The 23,353-nt window shown below is 38.6% G+C and overlaps 1 protein-coding gene across 1 annotated transcript in view; it reads right to left on the reverse strand.

Moving 5' to 3' along the window:
* Positions 1-23,353, reverse strand: part of LOC306859678 (plexin-A2-like) — a 187,396-nt gene that overhangs the window by 65,450 nt on the left and 98,593 nt on the right. The window contains exons 5-7 of the mRNA XM_079400847.1: positions 11,897-11,997; positions 4,010-4,133; positions 1,688-1,841 (exon numbers count right to left, since the gene is read on the reverse strand). Coding sequence (XP_079256973.1) covers positions 1,688-1,841; positions 4,010-4,133; positions 11,897-11,997 — 379 coding nt within the window. The remainder of the gene's footprint in view (positions 1-1,687; positions 1,842-4,009; positions 4,134-11,896; positions 11,998-23,353) is intronic.

Below are 23,353 nucleotides of genomic sequence, written 5' to 3' on the forward strand. Positions count from 1 at the left end.
GAGAGAAAAAGATGAGAACATTTCTGTCACATCGCATTCTGTTGTGTTTGGTTTGCCACCCTTTTTTCAGCTTACTTCATGCTCAAGCTGTCTTCTGATTAATACTTGGCATTCCTCACATCGTATTCTCACAGTCAAGCGGAGCCTCGAGCAGCTCTGCAGTGCATGGCATCCAAACCGATATGAGCATATTTGGTGCTTTTTTTTGTGGAGACATGCTATTGTCACACAGAACACAGCTGAGCCCTGCTGTTAATGTGAAACAGGCCTGCAGGCGGCAGCGCCGATGTAATGGCGGAGGAGCGGCTGGCAGCGCAGCAGAACACCAGCCAGGCCAATCCCGTTTGGCAGGATGGCTGCGCGGAGAATGCCGATTGGCGTTCAGACCAAACGCTCGCGCTCGATAAGCGGCCAGCTCCTTCATACTCAAATAAGCACAAGCGCCGTCCCAAACAGGCAGCGATTCAGCTAGCATAGTGTGTGGGAGTCAGCCGTGACCCGAAAGCACCACTTCCTCTCCTCTTCCCTCCTTCGCACCTGTTTCCGCGCCTCGTAACAGGGATGAAGGGACTGAAGGGTAAAAGTTGGCTTTTTAAACATGTTTTTGGCACATATGCATAGGACAATAACTGGCACGCAATTCCCAAACACTCAACCGTCTCATGCCTTGCAGCTACTGGAAATAAATTAGGAATAGAATTGGTCACACCCACCACTCAATGAGCGGGTATTTCCACACATGATCGATGCTCATATGTTCCTATCGAGTCCCGATTCAGTCAAGAGAGACGTGGCAAATATGAGGCACTGGGGGACTAGATGACATTTACCTGAGGGAGGCCACTGATTGGATAATGCTCCCCCCAACAAGAGCACGGGGGTTGTGGGTAAACAGAGCTGTCATTTACTGTGAGCTGGGAGGGTATTATTGTGATTCAGATAATCACAACCAACTTCTGCCGCATATGCGGCCATCTGCTTCCCAACAGAGGTTAGACTTAAAGCACACGTAGGAATTTGCCCGCAGATGAATGTTAGCTTTTAAAAAAAATCAGTGTAATCTTGCTGTATAAGCGTCGCCAACAAAGTGAATACTTAAACGATACCTCTGTAGTCACATATACAGTTACACCATGCGGTTTTTCACGGAACTGGATCCTCTACTTTTGGTTTCCTGCACTCCGATTAAATTCATAACCACAGATGACTCTAAACCCGATTGTTGATCAGCGTTTGGGAAGAACTCCCTCCCTGCAGCTATTATGGGTAGGGAGAGGGCAGAGGGCTCGTCACCTCTAATGGGCGTAAGTGTGTCTGAGAGCACGCCTGTAGCCCTGGAGCCGACCCGGGGTCGGTGTAGGCTCATTAGAGCCGCGGTTGTACGTGGCCGGTGGGATCAATGGTGCGGCTCGAGTGTGAGAGCAGGCGGCACTGCTGAATGAAGCACTCATCAGGAAGCAAGGCTACTGGGAGGGTCTATTAATAGAGCATCTATACAAGAGAATAGAGATCACCTCCCTGAGGGGAACAGGTAGATGGATGGATAAAGAAAAAACAAAAGAGATGCCAATTGATAGGGAAAGTTGAGTAAATGGAGAGCAGGAGATATCAGGAGTAAATCTATGGGGGTATAAAATAATGCGGCAATATGGAGTTTTAGTTTGAATAGTCTCGTTTGAATAAATACCTTGATCTGTGGGGATGATGGGAACATCTTTAGCAGCGGGAGAAGTGCAGAGAATCTGATTCCCATCCACTCTGCCCTCAACCTCCGTCAGGTTCCCGAAGGAGCATGTGATTCCAGCGGAAAGATCTGGAACATCTGTCACTTTCACCAGTAGCTAGACGGAGAAAAAATATCAGATTAGAACAGGAGTTTTCAAAACAAAACAAATAAATCAAAACAGTCAGAATTACTTTATTCTGAGAGCCATATTTTTGTTTCTCTTCAGGTTTCCTTATGGTGGATAGAACAAAATACAGTCTGGGCTTAAAAAAATATTTATCTAGATATAGATATAAAATACAGACATTAGTTCACATAAACAATATTTTTTATTTTGAAAACTCCTGAATGTGGGGTCCCAGCAATATTGACTAAAATATTTTTCAATAATTTTATTTTTTATTCATTTATAATATTTGATATTTATATTAGCATTATATACATTAGCATTATAGACATATTAGTTTTATTATTAGAAATAATTATAAAAATATATAGTAATATGTACTTTACAATACATTAAATTTAATCAATACTTTATTTTAATTAGCTGACATTAATATTTTATTTTATTATGCTAATATTATTGGTGTATTAAAAGTACATTTATGATTTATAATTATTTTATTGTGATTTTAACAATTATTCTCTATTCATATTAATATTACTTTGTACATTATTTTCTGTAAGAATTAATTTTATAATGTGTATATATAGAAAAAAAATACATGTATATAAAGAATAGAGAGGGGGTAGGATGAGTATTCGAACGAAAACCACGTCAGAACCACGAGTGCTATCCATCAAGCTATGGCTCTGAAAGAAGCTATTTATTTCTGATCAAATCTTCTCACATGGGGAAAATTAATTCTGCAGCACGCACCAGATGGTCTCACACAGCAAAAACTCCAGCCATCATTACAGACTTAACCTTATAAAGACTCCTGCTCAAAGAGGGCATTTAACAATCCATCCGTTCCTTCTCTATATTTGAACTACATCTCCTGTATTTCACACGAATGCTCTCGCACATCTTCTCAAAGCACACATGGCCCTCTGAAGTCATTCTCTGGGGGACCGGTGACACACAGGACGGAGCTCACAGGCTATAAATACACAAATTTCACATGCAGGCTGGTCTTCTCGCCACTGAAAAAGAGGACAATTATTGCTGTGACATTTGTTATGATTGCGTGGACAACTTTTTTGCTTTTACCACATCGTTTTCAATAGTTCTGAGGTTACGTTCGGACCATCTCATTGACTTTTGCCCTCTCCTTTGAAATTTCCAATGTCTATATGCCATCTAATTACTTCAAAACCACAAGAATGCTCAGTTCTGCACTCTTTAGGCTAGTTCACTGAGAGCGATAGCTACAGAATTGCTAATTATCTGTCTTGTTATTTGTTGTAGATACACAAGCTGTATTCAAACATCGAGACAAGGCATTGTTTTGCTATAAAGCATTGTCTGACCATAACAACAATGACGAGGTGTGATTGGTGTCTCTATGTTTTGCCTTTGCTCCTTTCATTGCGCTTTTTTCATTTCTCGTCGCGGCTGCCGATGTGCAGGGAGTGCTAATTGTTGCTAGTATTTCTAATAAAGGTAATTTGATTGTTTTTGTTGCTTTTCATGCTCCTCCGGTGCCCGTGTGGATGGGTTTTGTTGTCATGGTGATGCTTTCCCTTCATCGTACAATGCGTCGAACAGCGGTGACCCTGTTGTCATGTTGTCGAGCGCTACGGCATGACAGAAACATCTAATTTAGAGCCGGACGCCTCATTATCTTAATCAGGTAGCTGTGATACAGGAACTCTATCAATTATCTGGACATCACAATTTTTTTTCCTGGCTTCCTAGAGAAGTTTAACCAAGGTGAATATCTTCATACTTCCTGGTATGCCTGAGATAGTACTTTTTGCATGAATAAGAAGGGTAAAACTAAAAATACTGTCCAAAACAAAAGTCTTAGCCCTGAATCGATGTCTCTGTCTTCTTGAACGCAACTCCTACTCCGGCCCACACGCTTATTTGGCATCTCACCCACACATATACCTTTCCCAAAGGCCTCTGTTTCCAGATATCTCGCTGCTCAAGCCCTCCCACACAGCGCACGCTTTCCAAAACCCAAAACTGTTTATCTAGACATCGCACTGAAAACTAATTCATGCTAATTTTTCTCGCTAGAAGGAATCCGTGCTCCTATATTTCAGTCAACATAACCTCGAGGTTGTTAAGGTGTTTGTGTTCTTGTGAGTAAAGGTTATAAATGGTCTCACCGGTACGCTGGGTTCAGACACTGCGATGCTGTCCGGGTACACTGTGGCTTTCACACACTGGTTCAGCGTGGCAGCGAAACGGTATGGCTCGTTTGCCCGCTCGCAACGATCCCTTTGAGAGCATCTAGAAGAGAAAGACAGTGCATAGTAGTTAGCTGGGAAAATATGAGGACAACCACAAAGATTGATGTTTATTAATTTGGCAGAAACTCTGTAGACAAGAACCCTATTCTGAGAACATATCAATAATTAACGAACCAATAAACAAAAATAAAATGAATTTATGAGAAATATTCACTAGATAAATCACCCTCGTGTCAAATCAAAATAACAGTTAAAACACATTAAAAAACAACGGGTTGATGCAAAGTGCTGTACAATTACATAACACATACAAAAATATATACAGCATAATAATAACTCCAAAAATGAGGAAAAATAAATTAAAAGTGATAAAAAGGAGCCTGAAGCCATACAGTAAAACTGAAGCAAAACTTTGCATAAAAAGGCAGAAAATTTAAATCATTATTTGCTGAAAGTCTTCTCTGCCAGAGTTTTCAAATCTCATTCAATTTACAAATGTTGCATTAAAATGTGTCACACTAGATTTGATGTCTACGACAAGACACACCAATGACGTTTGATACCATGAAGTTAAATCTGGCACAAAAAATGAGTATAAATGAGATTTCAGAACTATAAAAGAGGGGAATATTTCACATTTTTGCAGTTTGACAGTCCTCATTATGAAAAAGAGAGCACTGGACATTCTCCAATAGATCTTCTTCTGTGTTCCTTGGAGGAAAGAAAAAGGCATGGATTTGGAACGACACGATGGTGAATTAACGATCTGTAATCTCCATAACTTTCTTTTCATTTTTTAAATTTCCCAGTGAACAACATATAAAAGTGTGGGTTGGTAAGGTTTTTCAAATGCTTTTACAAGAAATCCCTCATGCTCATTTGAGCAAAAATGCAGTGAAAACAGTAATATTGTGCAATATTATAATAATATAAAACAACAGTTTTTTAAAAATGTAATTTATTCCATGATGCAAAGCTGAATTTTCAGTAGCCATTACTCTAGTCTTTAGTATTGAATATGGTAATATATCCCTTTGACTTTTAAGTGTGCTTCAGTTTCACACAGGCTGCATGAGCATCACTGCTGATTTTAGCTGCTGTCCTTGGTGCTGAACAGTTTCATAACATCACTCTCCCTGAAAGAGCCATCAGTGTCTTCTAATTCCAGACAAGCTGATCAGATATCAAGTGACTAAAGCTGTCATTACTGTCACAAGCCAACAACGTTCAAACCTTATACATGTATAATTCCAGAATAAGTCCTCTTATGCCTCTCAAAGTGTTTTTTTACTTAGCAGAAAGCACTGATGGACAGGCAAATGCCTTTTTTGATGTTAAATTACCATTTTTGTTGCATTTACACATAGACTAACAGAACCTACTATGGTTGATCAATCCTACAGTTATAAATCTCACTGTACGTCTGCAAATCTGAGGGTTGTTATTTTTACTTTTCACACCACACTCATTCAGCCTGTCACTTGGTTTTGACTCAGCCTCCCTCTCTCTCTTTGCTCCTCTATCTTTGACAAAGAGCGTGTAGGCTTGCAATTTGCCGTGTCTTTTTAACATGCCTAATGCTCTGGGAGGGGAGAAGTGACACTTAATGTGCTTTTGTGCTTTCAGATGTCCGGGACGGCTTGTGCATACTTCACTGTCTGAAAACGTGGGTGTGGGTTTGTCTGCGCGAGTGTGTGCATCTCTCCGAGCTGCCAAATCCAGGCGCCGGGTTTGATTTTGGAGGAGGAGGTGGGTGTACTCGGGATGCTGCGTTGCCATGGCACCAGGAGACGGCCATTATAATGTGTGTGTACATGTAAGTGTGTGTACTTAGTGGGGAACCTCTTCTCTCTCTTTCATTAAATGAAGAGTGTGTGTGCCCAGTACACATCGTTTTGTCTCCAGAGGGGTTTATTCTGCCTCTCGACAACCCTGGTCCTCTAAAGACCTGAATGAAATGCTTAGAGAGCTGCATACACATCAAAGAAAATGCTTGAACACACAAGCACACACATACAATATGATTCATATTTACTTAAAGTCAAGGTTTGTTGCACCAAAATGTGTGTGTGTTGTTTTAGTTTGACTCCTCTCTGGGCTCCTCTCTCTTAGAATTAAACAGGTTGTTTTAGCTCTAATATCAGCAACCTTTAATATGCAAATGAGCTGTTGTGCCTGACTAAACTCTTTGCATTGACATACTGAAAACCGAAAGCTATTGACATACTGCTGTTAATTATGAATAATCCTTGATATTTTAAATGTGGTAGTAATATGTTACAGGTTGTATGTGACAAGCTTTATGAATGACCTGTTTTCAGTGTGCATGTAAGAGAGAGAGAGCGAGAGACAGACAGAGGAGGGTAATGGTAGTGGTGGGTTAACCTTTGGGTTTTTCTCTACCTTCTGCTTTTAGCCCCATGCACCAGACAGGCAATTACAGCGTCTTTCCTTCTCCTTACACACTCAACACACACACACTCAGCCCTGATGAGCAGAGACAGACGACAGGAGAAGATTTTCCCCCGTTTCTTTCTTGCGTTCTTACCAGCGTCCCCTAAACATCCCACGAGGTGTGTGGCGAGATATCTGATTAAGCAAAGCGCTGAGGGAGGAGATGATGGGACGTTTTATAGATGAAGAAAGGTCTCTCTTTTAAAATAAAGCTGTGAAGAAAGTTGTGAGAGTGTTGTGAACTCCTCCCCAGGAGGGTTCAGATGAGATGGAGAAGAGAACGGAAGAGTCACGAGGAGATGAGTAAAGGTGGGACAAGAGGAAAGGAAAGGGAGTGAGAGACAAAAAGAGAGGAGATGAGAAGGGGAGACCAAAATGAGATGTGAAAAACAAGATGAGAAGAGAAGAGAAGTACAGGAAAAGGCAAAATGAGACAAGAAGAGACGAGTGAAGAGGCAACACAACAGTATATGAGAAGAGGACACATTAGATGAGAAAGAGACAAAAAAGATGAGACGAGACGCAAAGACGAATGAGTGAAGATGAGAAAAGAAAAGAAAACAGATGAAAAGAGAAAGGTCGAGAAAGCTGAGATGAAATAAAAGAGTCCAAATGAGATGAGACAAAGGGCTAAAATGATATTTGATGAAAAGAGAAAACATGAGATAACAAAAAGAGAAGGGTTGAGCTGAGATGAAAAGAGAAAAGCTGAGATGAGACTAAGAAGAGAGGGATCGAGATGAGACAAATACAGTCAAGAAGAGACGAGCAGAGGACATGAGTAAAGATGAACAGAGAAGTGTCGAGTAGAGATGAAAATTGAAAACAAGAGTGAAGATGAGATGAGAAGAAAAGACATGAAAAGAGAAGAGTCGAGATGAAATAAGACAAAAAAGAAGTGACGAGACGAGAAGAGTAGAGAAAGATGAGATGAAATGAAAAGAGAAGAGTCAAGATGAACTTAGACAAAGAAAAAGGCTAAGATAAGACAAAAAAGAGTTGAGATGAGACAAAAGAGAAAAGCTGAGATGAGACAAAGATGAGAGGGATCGAGATGAGACAAATACAGGCAAGAAGAGGAGAAGAGAGGAGAACAGAAAAGTGTTGAGAAGAAATTAAAATAGAAAACGAGTGAAGATGAGGTGAGTTAAAAAGAGAAGTAAAGCAAACAGAAAAGTTCAGATGAGATGAAAAGACTATAGTTTTCGTCAAGACTAATAGAGTACAGATGAGGAGATGAAAAGAAATGAGAGGAGAGCAGATGGAACAAGGAGAGGAGGTGAGGCGAGACAACTAGAGAGACAATAAGAAACAATATAATAAGAGTTCAAAACCCAACACCAGTGTAAATCGATCTCTCATCTCCATACTGCCCCTGTATTTGTCAACAGGTGAAATAATTCACTCATAAACAGCCTGTGAGAGTGAATCTGCTTCCATTCCTCCAGATCAATATGTAATTAGGAATTCATTTAGCTGAGCACCAATCCCATATCACCTGAACACAGACCAGCACCATCAAAGTTCATTACCGAGACAGAGGAGTAAATTTTGTGGCCATGTAATGAGCAGCGTATGATTGTTATAACCATAATCGCTGTTTGAATGAACGTTTAAGCATCTATACAGCAATCCTTCTGAACGCGTGCAGATAACAATGATATTTATCTTATGAACTGATGAAGTGATGAGTTGTTGTTGTTGAATGCCAAAGAATTTTGTTGTGACTATACTTATGTCAGTCTAAAGAAAAGACACCATCATGTCACTGCTTTGTGCAATGTCACTTTATAAGGTTTTGATAGTAGTAAGAAAAGTAGCGACTCAAGATAACAAAAGCCATGATGTTCAGTCATACCCATGGTTGTTGCCACCTATATTTTCCAAAACTATGGCTATATAATTGGAAGTGTATACTAGAGTACTGCATACTACAGTATGTGAAAAAATACTCAATATGCAATATCATGCAATATGCAATATGATATCACTCTGATATGACTTGATTAAACATGTTAAATAAAATAATTAATAAAAATATTAAACAATAAATAAATAGTATTTTTTGTTAAATAAGATGAGTGTAATACATTTAATAAATGAATGTAATTGAATTATAATCGATAATTAAAATTTTAAAATGTATGTATTAATACATTTCTAAATTAAACAAATTAAGAAATTATTTAAGAAATGAATGTATACATTATAAATTATTTTTAAGAAAATATAATTTACTCTAGAATTACTTCCATCCAATTAAACAATAAAATTAAAATTTATTTTACACTACATTTTTCAAAACTGTACTAATTTCCATAAACTTTTCAGACCTGAAAATCTAAATATTGCAATTTCTGTTAAAATTGCAGTAGATCGTTTTTTTTCCTGGTTTATTTGTCACATGGAAGGTCAAGTCAAGTGCACTGCATTGTGGGACACAACATCTTACACATTGTACTCTGTGCACTCAATGCATAAGAAAATACTGTGCACATACGGTGCACAGTATACAGTGTATGCGGCAGAAAAAGTGTGCTTGCCCAACATATCAAGAATGTCCATGCAGGTACATCAGAGAGAGAGAGAGAGAGAGAGAGAGAGAGTGAATGCTTCCTCACAGCATGGATCAAACGCTGAACCCTGCTGTGAAGATCGTCTCCCTCCTGGAACGACCGCCACAGCCATGCAAACAAGACCCAAGCCGAGAGCTTACAGACAGACACACACACACACACACACACACACACACACACACACACACTTACTTACTTTCCAAACACTCATGTATTGCATAATGTTAAATGCGCTTACACACTGCCCTTAAACACTGATCAGCACTAAGATTCCCACCTCCCTCTTTCTCTCTATAATGAGCTAAATCCTAAAAGCGATTATGGATCCGTTGGAATGATCTCTGCTGAGCAACTGCTGGATCACTGATATTAAACCAGCCTTTGACCTCAAAGGAGTTCAGCCAATCAGATCATCTCCAGGATTAGTGTTCTCCATGGGCCAAGGAGATTAGACCTCCTAAATCTGACAGCAAATTTATTCTCACCTCCTTTTTCTGTCTCCTCCCAGTCTCAGGGTCCCACCTAACTGGCCAATGAGAGATGTAGTCTAATGCCAGACAGATGCTTTTTGCCTTCATAAACACCAGCAGATTTAGTGCTGCCTCATATGCTCCAACTCTAGCTTGCTTTGCCTCTTCTCACTAATTTTTTCTCCTTTCAATCACATGGTGCGCAGCAGCTGCTGGTAATTAGAGGAACTTTGGCAAATCACACTATTCTGAACTGAGGTAAGAATAAAGAGAGAGCCATCTCTAAGAGCAGAATAATGTTGCTCTACAAAAAAAGTCTCCAGGGTAAAAAAAAATCCTTCAAACAAGGCAAGTACAATAAATAAATTACACTACCATTCAAAAGTTTGGCGTCTGTCTTTTCTTTTTTTTTTAAGAAATTAATTTATGTATTTATTCAGCAAGGCCACATTAATTGATTCATTGATTAATTGCTGTACTTCTGAACTTTTTATTTAAAAAAAAAACATGCATCACGGTTTCTACAAACATATTAAGCAGTACAACTGTTTTCAACATTGATAATAATAAGAAAAGTTTAAGCATCAATTCAGCATATTAAAATGATTTCTGAGGGATCATGTGACATTGGAGACTGAAGAGATGGCTGCTGGAAATTCAGCTTTGCCACAACAGGAATAATTTACATTTTAAAACATATTAAACCAGAACACAGCTATTTCACAATATTACTGTTTTTATTGTATTTTTGATCAAATAAATGCAGCTTTGGTGAACATAAGAAATCTTACAGATACCAAACTTTTGAATGGTAGTGAAAACATCTAATGACTAAAATGAAACTTCAAATCAATTTTTTCCTACAAATTTGTAACTTATGACTTCATCAAATTATTTTTTAATAAAAAAATGACTTATTATGGTTATGTGACATATTTACACACGTCTGTGATATTTGCCCGATGTGTTGTTTTAAAGACATTAAGGAATAATTTTTCCGGAAACCATCTGCTTTGGTGCTTTAATGATCCCAGAAAACCTATTTAAAAACATTTATTCTAAAGTATGAGCAAAAAACAAACAAACAAAAAACAGTGCAGTGAAGGCTTAAAGACTACTGAAACCATTGCAGTAGGTGTCAGCAATCTCTCTCTCTCTCTGTCTGTCGCTCTATCAGATGTGGAAGGACTGACTCCATAGGGGACGTGAGGAGTGAGAAATGAGCGAATATGAATGTGGAGCTGGAATTAGAACGAGTGAGAGATGTTAATTTCATTAAGAGAACACTGACTGTGAAAAAGCACTCGCCATGGGGAGGGAGGAATACTAGCACACATGGAGCGAAAGAGAAAATGAGAAAATCTGATATATAGCATGGTACTGAGTGATTACCATATTGATATACCATGATATTTACGGTATATGTTCCTTCAAAAAAATATGTAGCTTAAAATAAGCACAGCATACAGAATATAGTTATAACATATATACCATTCAGTACTATTCCATATATATATATATATATATATATATATATATATATATATATATAATAAAAATATTTATAAATTAATTAATTTCAAAGAATACCATGTCATGTTAAAAAACAAAAGTAGTAGCATGGTACTTTTAATTCTTTTTTCTAGTGAATTAATAAATACATAAGCTTGTCTGCACAGCACAGCATGGTATGTTTGAGAATTGAATGGCATCTGTATTACATGAGCTTTAATACAGCAGAAAGCCCCGGAGGACTGATGGAGGAATGTAATCCTGCCGCGCTAACGGCATGCCGGTTAAAAAAAAACAGCCCCATGCTGAACAGAGACACACAAATACCGCTCACTTCACCAATTATTTGTCCCTGTCCTGTCGGGAGTCATGTAAATTACTTTAAGTGCACTTTTCCAAGGGAGGTACGCCCGCCATTACTGTAATGATGGCAGCGGAGGGTTTACACACCCCTACAGAGTCAGGACGTGAGAGAGAAGACAACGGCACAAAAGCGCTAAAAGATGAGGAACGCTGTAATGTCAGTTGCCAGTTGTTCAATATTAAAAGCATACAAGCATCTGAGGATTCAGCATTCTGTGAGATATTAGCATCTGGATGCAGTTGCACTAGTCCACCACCAGAGAGCAAACAACCTCTGTGCCATCAGAGCACCACTGGGCTTTTACTTACGAGCATCCTAGACTTTTCACTACATGACTTAAGTTTTGGAGATTCTGGTCTTCAAACACATGACAAATCGTTTGTTATTTACTATTAACTGTGTGCATAGACATAAAGAAGGTACTTACATGTTATGCAGCACACACCAGCCACAGTGTGGATCTCCAGAGCTCAGACACTCTCCACACGTGCCATACTGCTCACATGACTCGATTGGCACCCGCATGACCTGCAGAACAAAGTAAGAACAGACTGAGCATATTCAATCAACACAAGCTCCATTAATCCATTCGATGGATATATGATACTAAAGTAACACTGAAAATCATAAATTCCAAAGCCACTTCGTCTTGAGACTATGATGGACCAGAAGGAGGAGAGAGAGAAGTGAACAAAGTGACACAGGAACGAGATGAATCCCAGTATTTAAGAAAATAATACTAGTCTAAAGTAAAATTTCCACTTTTACAGTGATAAATAGTAAGGGAAAAAATCATGAGATGGCAAATGAGAGAACAGTTTGAGACATTGAGGTCAATTTCTTCCTGAAAAGCAGGATAATACACCCCAAAATGAATGAAAATTCAGTCATCATTTACTTAAGAAGATAAGACAGTTTCAGTTTCCACTGACTTTGGTTGTCTGGACAAAAATACAATGGAAGTCAACAGGAACTGTGTAGTTACCAGCATTCCTCAGAATATCTTTATTTTGCCTTAAACTGAAAAAAGAAATTTGTACAGGTATGTAACAAAATTAGCATGCGTATATGAAAACAGAATTTAAATTTTTTTGGCTGAACTGTCCTTATAAGTAGAAATGGAGACGCAATGCCCTTGAGAAATAATTTCCATTTTATCTCCATTTCATCTCATTGCTGTCTCAAACGTTTTTTGTCTATGGCTATCCAAATGTGTATGTGTATTGTGTATGGGCATAAGAACGTCAGTGTGTTCATGTGCACTCGTGTTTCCTTTGAAATGCATAAGTCAAAGACAAGCTTGAGAGTGTTCAGTGGTAAAACCTGTACTGTGTGTGTGTGTGTGTGTGTGCTAACAGAAACAGACAGAACAGAGGAAACAGGACACAAGCAGCTGTGCTACTGCCACTAAGAGGAATAGCATCGACACAGTGCTCTTTTGTGGCACCCAGTGCACCTGTCCAACTAGGTATGAACACACAAACACACACACAAACCTGCTCAAACATACAGGAAATATATATACCGTATCTGTATCTGACCTAAGATCTATATATTTGTATATCTATATATAATTGTATTACACTGTATAAACTGCTTGTAATTGATAGCTACAACACAATGTACACCATTTTATTAATTTATAATTAATTTTTTTAATACCACTAATATAAACAACAACATCAATATTATTCATAATTTAAAACCCCTTTAACCATAAAAATTAAATAAATATTTACTTAATTTATGTTTTCACAAATGAGGATTTCCCTTACACTTCAAGTCATAAATTTGACTTCAAAGTATAGCTAAGTAGGTACACACACACTCACTCACACAACCACACACACACACACATACAGACCCCCCCACACACACAGACACACGCACACCCATGCACGCACATGCACACGCACACACACACAAATAATGGTGATTGTCAAGTTTGTTTCCAGAGTGAGACTCACTGACCATTATAAAAAGCAAACATGTCACTCCTCAAAACTCAACAAGCAGTGTGTCTCTGGCAAACAGTCTGAACATATGCTCTCTCTCACACATGCACACCTAGACAATCAAACACTCCTGTAATACCTCAGAGATGAGTGCTAACCAGATATACACTCACAAAGGATCGTTACAACAGACTAGAGCCTTGCTTTGCCTGCTGACCCACAAAGCCCCTATCCACTCCAATCGCACAGCCTTCTGCTGCCCACTTGGCATGCTGGGATAGCATCGCTGCGATGACCGGGCCACAGCTCTGTGATTTGTGCCTGCGCTTGTAATATCTCTTTTATCTATTCATGTATTTTCAGGGGTTTGGTTTCATTGCCAGCACTGGAGTCTGTGATGTCCTCCCTTGTCGCTGAGGGGACTTTTTGGGTGCACCTGGATCCTATTAACACACACAAGCAGAACAGGATAGTGTGAAGTCATTGAGGATTTGGGGAAAATTTTTTTTGACAAATGAACGGATGGTTAAATTTGGTCTGGTGTGTTACAGAGAAATAACTGTGTGTGTGCGTATATATATATATATATATATATATATATATGTGTGTGTATATATATATATAAAACAACAATAATAACAATAATAATCATATTATTATTATTATTATTATACAATAAATGATTTATGAATTATGAAAGAAGTCTTATATAGGGTTATGTTCATATCAGATACAAATAAAAGAACAAAATTGTAAGAAAGTTTGACCAATAGGACCAGTGTGCCAGTTAGTATTCAGAATTTGGGCACAGCATCAAGCTTTTTGACGTTTACCGGCATTGTGTTTTCTTTATCCTGACATTCGTGACGGGGTCAAAGGGTAGGATGAAGTGAGAGACAGTTTTAAGATGGATGAGTGGGCACACAGTGTGCATTTAGTGAGAGGGGTGGAGAAACATGCAGGGTTCCCTCTGCGCGTGTGTGTGCTGTATGGCCGTGTTAAATGTCATTAGTGTGTGAGTGGCGGGGTCTGACGGGGGTGGCCATCCACCTGTCCCTGCGACACACAGCCGCGGCGGTTCCAAAACAAAGACACGCATTCAACCTCCCGCTACCAGCGTTGTTTCCACCGTCACATGGCTGTGATAGCAAACGCATGCACAGTTGTGTTTATACATACGGTGTGACTTCATGGCAAAAACTGAGGTGTCCCACAAGGATCCGTCCTGTTCCCTTTTTCATTTTCACCCAGCTCCCCCTCCCTCGCTTCTCTTTATTTTTCGCTCACTCGTTGCCCCAGGACAAACAGGTGGTCAAAAGTAATGAGTCCAGCACATCAGCGCTGCCGCCCAGCCTGATGACAAACAAGCCCACCAGGGGCTCTGCTCACAAAGCAAAACCGGCCATACGACGCTGGTTCAACATGGCAATAAGTCTCAATGTTACACAACACTGACTTAAAGCCAGACCAACAATCCAACAACATTAGATTCACAGATACCAGATGATGCCGTCTTGACGCCAACGGTCACCAAATGCCAGTTCTGGAGTAACACTAACTAGATTTGTTATATGTTATGAAGAAATTGTAAGCCCGTACAAAATGCAAGGGTGTTTTGATAGTTGCCAGGGCATTACTATGCAGTTGCTAAGATGTTCTGAGTGGTTTCTGGGGCATTTGGGGTATTTTTAAGTATTTAAAAGAGCCTACCGCCAAGTCTCTTTGATATTCTGGCCCCTAGATGTGCCTCGGTTTTTTCTTGAATTAATTATTTCACCAGTTTTATCATTAGTCAGATAAAAATCTAAAGTTTGAAACTAAAGCTAAATCATAATAACAATTTTGCTTCTTGAAATAAAACTATAACTGAAATATTTAAAAACTTCAACTTTTTTTATTTCAGCTAATTAGCAAAGCAACATTTCTCCTTTTCATTTAGTTGATATTGATTTACTAAAATAACTAAAACTGGAAGAAAAAAAAAAACCTATATAGACATTTTTAAAAACAAAACAAAATTACTAAAACCGAAATTAAAATGAATAATTTTTTTTTTATAAAAACTAATTCAAAATATTAAAACGATATTATCTAACTTATACTAAAATAACAATGACCTTTAACCTGTCATTTTTCTCCAACTTTTGAACCCAAACCCCAAAAAATTGTAAACCAAATTAAAGTAGATACTGTTCATGAAGTGTAATTGTTGTCTAATTTGAAATACTAACCCTCCACACCACAATAACCCTAGTGTAAGCAATAGTACTAGTGACACTAACTACATTATGAAGATCTGCAGCAGTGTCAAACACTGATGGAGCGGATCAGAGAGGGGACAGCTGCACTGCAGGGTGACACAGCTGCCGCAGGTGCACGTCCACGTCTGCACACTTGGCAGGAAGATGTCAAAGGAGAAGATGGAGACAGAGAAATTGATAGAGAGACTTCCAGACAGATAAAGGTGTTATGGGGGTTGCGGGCAGGCAACTGGAGCAGCTGTTGACCAGCACATGCTTTAGTCAGTCAACACAGTGGGAAGCACAATGAGGCCTGTTCTCCCACTGAGAGCAGCTTGTAATTGTGTGTGTGACTTGAAATGTTTTCTCATTAAAACTTGTTTAACTGCAAAACAGAGAAATACTGTTTTCATTTGAACCAATTTTTTTGATTAGTTTACAACAGAACTAAATATAAGGTAATAAGCAAGATCATACTCTACAGATTTTATCACAGGCATGATGCAAACTGCAGCAAAAGAAATATGATAAAAGACGGCAATGTTCAATAAATGATTACACTTATTAATATGAATAAAATCACAAATTATTTTTCGGTCATGTAAAACAGCTGTTTACAGCTACCGGCCATGGTAATACTCAAAGATCATTCTAGATGCTTATCAACATTAACTATTTAAGTCGACTTTTCTTTCCATAATTTTTATTGTTTTTGGATAACTAAAAACTATAATACAAGTTGACAACTGATATGTAGTAGTGTTTAATTTATGCTGCAGTTTCTGGGTGTTTACTCGGAAATCAGAAACTTAAGTGTTAAAACTTATTTATTTTTTTGTATTAAAGAAATATTGAAAGTATTTTCCTATAAGTGGTCTGACGGTCTAAAAACCATTCCTCCAAAAAAAGATTTGAATGCACCACAAACGCCATTAATCTCCACTTGCACTTGTGAACTTAAAGTATTAATAACAGCCAATTGGTTTAAAAGACAACTGTAGTTAGATTAGCAAGGAATTCTGGGTTTAGCCCAAACTCATGGTAGGACAGGGTGCTCGCCAACTCCTAATTTCCTCTTGAGCTCTGTAATTCTTCCACAGCTTAAAATGCTTCCAGGATGCTATCTGCTAATCTCTATCTGGCTTGAATTCTATATTTTCCACTCGCTCTGATGCTGGCCAAGAATCGCCTGGAGACAGGACATTTAGAAGAAAAGAAGACGGAGTTGGCACCGAATTCTTGTCTTATTCACAAACAACACTCCTCAAGTCAAGCTTGTAACCGCCAAAGAACCTCTGCTGCTGTAATCCAGACCCAAGACGTTATAATTACAACCGAACGGATGATCTTAGACCTGTGCTTGGGATCAGCATAGAGAGTACAGTATGCTAGGGGAGCTGGGAGCTGGACCACGAGAATAAATGGTCTCATTAGCTCTCTTTTCCATAGTCCTCAGAACACCCTCGCTGTCACACGCACCTGTCTGATGAATGGAGAACCATTAGAGAGAAAACAAGAGTGATACAGAATGAAAGAAAGCTGCAGGTCTGAGGTAAATGATTAAGAGCAGAAACATGTGGAGAAAAGGATGTAGAGCGATATATCTAAGGGGTTAGAAGGAGAATGAAAAATATGAGGGCAAACCGAGGGTAAGGGAAATCCTGTTCTTGTGTAGCCAGACTTGACTATCAGCATACACTCTGATCAACATTATAGTTTGTTCTGGCCAAGAACTTCTGACTTAGACAGGAAAAAACTGTCTGAACAATATGCAAATTGACCAATTTTTGGCATGATGTTACAGTTTACAATACACTCTTAAAAATAAAGGTGCTTCAAAAGGTTCTTCAAGCAATGCCATAGAAGAAGCATTTTTGGTTCCACAAAGAACCATTCAGTCAAAGAACCATCTCTTCCTTACCTTTTTATAATCTTTTGTGAAACAGAGAGGTTCTTCAGATGTTAAAGGTTCTTTATGGAACCCTTTAGACAAAAAAAGTTATTCTATGGCATCGTGAAGCACCTTTATTTTTAAGAGTGTATGATGAATTTCGGATTAAAAAACAAGAATTATTTCAATAAAAAATGTCTTGCAACTCAGACTAACATAGAAGAGAGAGTGTTTATTGTTGTTGAGGAACATCAGAAAATACAATGGATGCATCTAGGATATCGTATTTATTGGAAAATAAGTAGAATAAATGTCCCATAAACCTTCAAATTAAGCAAACTTTACAGTTGGACTCCAAAATCTCTGCTGGTTTCTCATTGCATTGGTAACAATCACACTGAACAACACATTTCGTATGCAATGGATAGACTACATTTATCGGTTTTGTCAAAATTACGACCATCTACACATACTGTAACTGAACACAAATCAGCATTGATTTCTGAAGGATCATGTGACACTGAAGATGGCTGAAAATTCAGCTATATTATAAAAGAAAACTGTTTTTAAATGGCAATTTTTCACAAAATTACTGCTTTTACTGTACTTCTGGAATAAATGCAGACTAAAAAAAAAAAAAAAAAAAAAACCTAACCCCTCACACTTCTGAACAGTGGTGTATACAGATAATGACTCTGTGGGATATCTGTCAGTACTGAAAACTGAAAAGTCCAGCAGCTCTTTCCTCCAAAATAAAAAGAATCAAAATAAACACAGACTGATAAAAATCTGTGCACACTGACTCTGTACACACTGACTTCCTAATTTTTTTTTTAGGAAAGTTGTAATGCAGTACACAACAGATAGTCCATTAAGAGTGGGCTTATCGTCTGAGCTGAAACTCAAGAAATCCAGAAGCCTCTCATGTAAAAATACTGTATCCAGATGTTCACGCACACTCAAAATGTTCACCAAATCCATATCGCGGTTGCCATAGCGACCAGTCCAGGCACTGACCCCCTACCCCTCTCCTGGAGCTGGTACCTCTGGGACACACTGCCACCAGCACACACAGACACACACTCACACATTCATTTTTAATGTGAGATACTGAACGCTGCACCCACAGCAATGAGAGCCATCGATCACGTCCCTTCAGACGCACACACACACACACACCTCAGTCCTAAGGACAAATTCTCTGGTGATAAGTTCACGCTTGGCTAAGCTGAAGGCAACAATTGACTGACTCTTATCCGTTCAGTGCAGTGTCTCTGTAGAGTCAAGCGGCCCACAAACTCTCAGACATGAGGCTAATCTGACCCCTCGAATCCCAGCAGAGATACAGGACAACACAGTCATTTATACACACATCTCACACACACACATCTGCACAGATATACACACTCCAATCAATGAAGAAAGATGCTTCTTGCAGCCAAATTGTGTATACGGAGGCTAATGGGGTCGTGCTAACCAGCCAAACCTTGACCCTTTGATTTCCGAAGCACAGATCGTCTCTACGGTGGTCGCTCTCAGAAATCCACATTACGTATTCAGCAAACCCACTCAAACTAGAGTGCAATAAATCATTCACACATGTGAAGTGTAAGTTACTATACACACACACACAATTGCTCTGTTTACACAACTCTCCCAGCCCTATTCACTCGCATCTCGCTAACGCTCACAAATGCATGAGTATGTGTGTGTGTGTGGGTTGAAAACTCAATCAAAGCATTCTTGATTGCGTGAGGAGGCCTCTCAGCAAGACTCCAACGTACTGTAGGAGAATGATGGCATGATAGAGTGAGCAAGAGAGTTGATGCGCTTCTCAAAGTACATGAAGACAACGGCTAAAGCAAGCATCACTATTCTGACTGCTTATTTTTAGCATTAGCGATTTGAACAAACCTCTAATACTAAAATATTAAACTTCAATGAGTAACTTGTCCTGTACTGTGCAATGAACATGAATGATACTGTAACTTAAATTGTATGGTTTATTAAAGAGATGTGCTATTACTTTTCTTGGTGACTGGAATTCTGATTTTAAGCTATAAATGACAAAAAAGGCCCACAGATTTGAGAATCAAACCCATAGTATTGACATTGCTAGCACTATGCACCACCTGCTGAGCTACCAGCTAATTTACATTAATAGAGGGATCGAAGCCATATTAAGGTACCAGTACCAGGTGCCCAAACAGTGTTTTTCCTATTAATTTTTCTCATGGGAATAAAAAAAAAAAGTATTCGTAAGCAATGGACCAAACCAATTAGCTATGAGGTGAATCACAACATGCAAACTTTGATTTGAAGAAAAAGTATTTGAAAATCGGACAAAAAGACAAAAGATACAAGACTGTGACAGCTTTAACAAGAAAAAGACTTCAAATCCCATAAGGCATTGCGATTGACAATCAAATTTAAAATCAACAGCTAAATATACACTGATTTAGAGAAACAATTTATGTAACTTCTTTTAGCAAAAAATGAAAATTATGGATACAAACACTTTTGTTTGAGAGCATAAGGAAACTGACTGTGATTGGTGGAGATTTCTTTGTGGAATCATGGGGTATGTAGTATTTTACCAAGAATTCTGCTGTCAAACAATTATTTTAAAAATACTTTTAAATAATGCAGATTGATGGCTTCAAAAAAGTCATCAGAAACATATAACCATCATATAGCATCAATTAACAACCTCACAGCTCAAAGTTTTAATTTTATTTTAAAAGTTACTTGTCAAAATCAATTCCCAGAAAATACAGATTTTTAATTCCAGATCCCAAGTGTTGTACTTCATAGTCCTCTACCACATAGCAATCACCTAAAAACACGCTAAGAAACATTCAGATGATCACAACACTGAGCTAACAAGCACCCTAGCATCATGCTGGAGATCTGCATGGAAAGGCACTACCATTTTCATCAGAAAATGCATGAAACGTGACACAAATAAAATCTAGACACAGCAGAATAGCACAACTGATTAGGAACTATATTAAAGGCAAAAGCGCAGCATGTGTGCTCATGAGGTGACCTTTGAAATTCCTCTCCACTCCGAACTTAAATGTCATATGGAGTTTTTACTGTCCGACAGAAAAATACACATAAATCAAAATGAGACAATCTCCTAGCTAGCTAGCTAGCTAACAATATTACATTGCAATAATGTAAACTAACCGCCTGATCAAAGGAAGCATTAGCTTAGCCTTAGACTGTTTCCGGAACACAACGGATTTCAAAAAGCATTAGATAGTTGTTAGCCGAAAATCGATGGTCATTTCTGAGTGAGGCATCCAGTCTGATTGCGTTTTAGATGAAATGTGAGGGCTCTTAACCTTCGTGTTTGAACAGAGCTCTGAGCCTCCTCAGCGAACCGTTTCTTTCCCATCAGAGCTATTTGTGTAACGGATTTGGCCTGAACGTGTAGATTTAGCTCGACTGAAGCATCTCGATGCTTTGGCACCAGAGGGGCTATGCAAGACTGCTATAAAAGGTTTCTGAAAGCTTCAACTATAGTAAATCGCAGTCAACATACAGGCACGACTTCCGTGAGGGACTGCGTTTCTAATCGCACATCGGAAAGCCAACACATAGTGGGTCTCACAGTGCAGCTGCATCACAGAGCTCATGCTAAGTTGGAAATGTACAGTATACACACCTAGAAAAGTAGTCCTACCTCAAAAACATGATTCAGTCAGCTTTACAACTCAGGTAATAAACGTTTTAATTGAATGTCTGTGCTTAAAATGCTTAAAGGGCTCATTTGATTTGATTTCAAGTTTTCCTTTGTCTTTGGAGTGTTACACGCGGTTTGTGCATATATAAGATCAGTAAAGTAGCAAAGACTAAAGTCTCACACCCAAAAAGATACTCTTTATAAAAGTTAAGACTCGTCCACGCCTTCCTAAAACGCCTCATTCAAACATGCCCCCACATATCTACTTCACTGTTTTGGATGATTTGCATAACATCGCCCAAATGCTTTGTCAAAGAAAGGCACCGTAACTTTTATTCTCGCTGTAGTATTGTTGCCTGCATCACCATGTCATGGGGATGCTGTGTGTTTCCAAATATGGTAAGGGGAATAACATTTCCGTCACACGCTTGAGGTATTCGGCCAATTATAACGCACTGGATAGCTGGCCAATCAGAGCACACAGTGCTTTTCAGAACGATGAGCTTTGTAAAAATCAACGCGTTTCAGAAAGGCGGGCCAGAGAGGAGCAACAATAATGTACGGTATGTGGAAAATAATGTGTTATTTGAACCTTAAACCGCGTTAACATTGCATTACACCAAATACACAAAATAATGTTATTTTTAGCATCGTCATATGACCCCTTTAAGGTTTAGCTAGCTAGCATTTGGCTTACTACAGTCACAACTTACAAATTAAACAAAATTTATAGAGACAGAAACACCTTTATTAAACAGATGGCTCACTGAAAAATGAACATTGTCACATTTACTCACGCTTGTGTTATTTCAAACCTATATGACTTTCCGTCTTCTATGAAATAAATATAAATATAATTTAATGGGCTGTAAAGAATAAATACATTTTGAAGAGATTTTGTTCATACAATGAAAGACAATGGGGTCCAAAACAACACCACTGACTTTCATAGTAGAAAGTAAAATAAAAATGAAATAAAATTAAAAAAATTAAATAAATAAATAAATAAAAACAAAATAAGATACATTTTTTAAATATCTTTTTTATATTTTCACAATAGCAGCTTATTTGGAACAATTTGAGGGTGAGTAAATGATGACATTATTTTAATTTTTAGTTAAATTATCCCTTTTAATGCATTTTGTTACCAGTTGTAGAAAGTCAGATTTCACACAAAAAATCCACATGCTTTCAGGGAACGGGGCAGAGTTTACAGGAAACGCATGTGGGCTGTAAAAGGGTTAGCGAGACAGACAGCGAGAGAGACAAAGGAGGACTGAAATAATAGAGAGGTAGACTGGACCTGAGATACGGAGCTGGAAACTGCAGCCAGTCGATAGAGAGCGAGTACATCAATAATGTATGACTGAAATCCTCTCACAGGGGCCGATGAGGAGAGGGCAGTGTGTGTGCGTGTGTGTTTGCCACATTATTCAACCATATTTCATGACTCGCATGGGCATATGTACAAAATCTCTGTCAGAGCTGACAAAATAGTGATCCACACTGCCTCGCCTGACAACAGTGGTATCCGCATACTGTGACACTAATGAGAGGAAGATGCACAGGCGGCCCACGTTTGCCTCTTCGTGGAGCGCGGCACCCGTGCACAGCTGCCGGGCACGCTCGGAGCCCCCGAGGGGAGACGGCGGTAAAGCCCTGTAACCTGTCTGTCTGTCAGCCTGTCAATTAGCCCCTGACACCTCCTCTACAATGTGACTGGCGGGCACAGGTCTTCAACTTCTTCTATCAGTCTCTAGGTAGCAGTCCCGGTCAAAACCCAACTGTCAGATAAGCTAACTGATGAGACCTACAAATGTGATTAGCAGCCATATGCCTCCTGCTCCATCTAAAACCACATTCACACACAGAACAATACTTTAGGAATCAAATTAAATATTGTTAGTGCACACTGAAAAAGAACAGCAGATGAATTCTTACAAATGTTTAGTTTTTTCCTAGTATTTATTAGAATATTTTAAAATGAACATTTTATAAAGTAATTATCTGTTGCACATTCAGACATAATACTGTAAACATATCATTAGCACACTTTCAAAAATACCAGATACCCTTTTAAAAAATGTTTAGCCTTTTTTCAGTATTT

The sequence above is a fragment of the Barbus barbus genome (genome assembly GCF_936440315.1).
Source record: "Barbus barbus genome assembly, chromosome: 40".
Taxonomy (NCBI): Eukaryota; Metazoa; Chordata; class Actinopteri; order Cypriniformes; family Cyprinidae; genus Barbus; species Barbus barbus.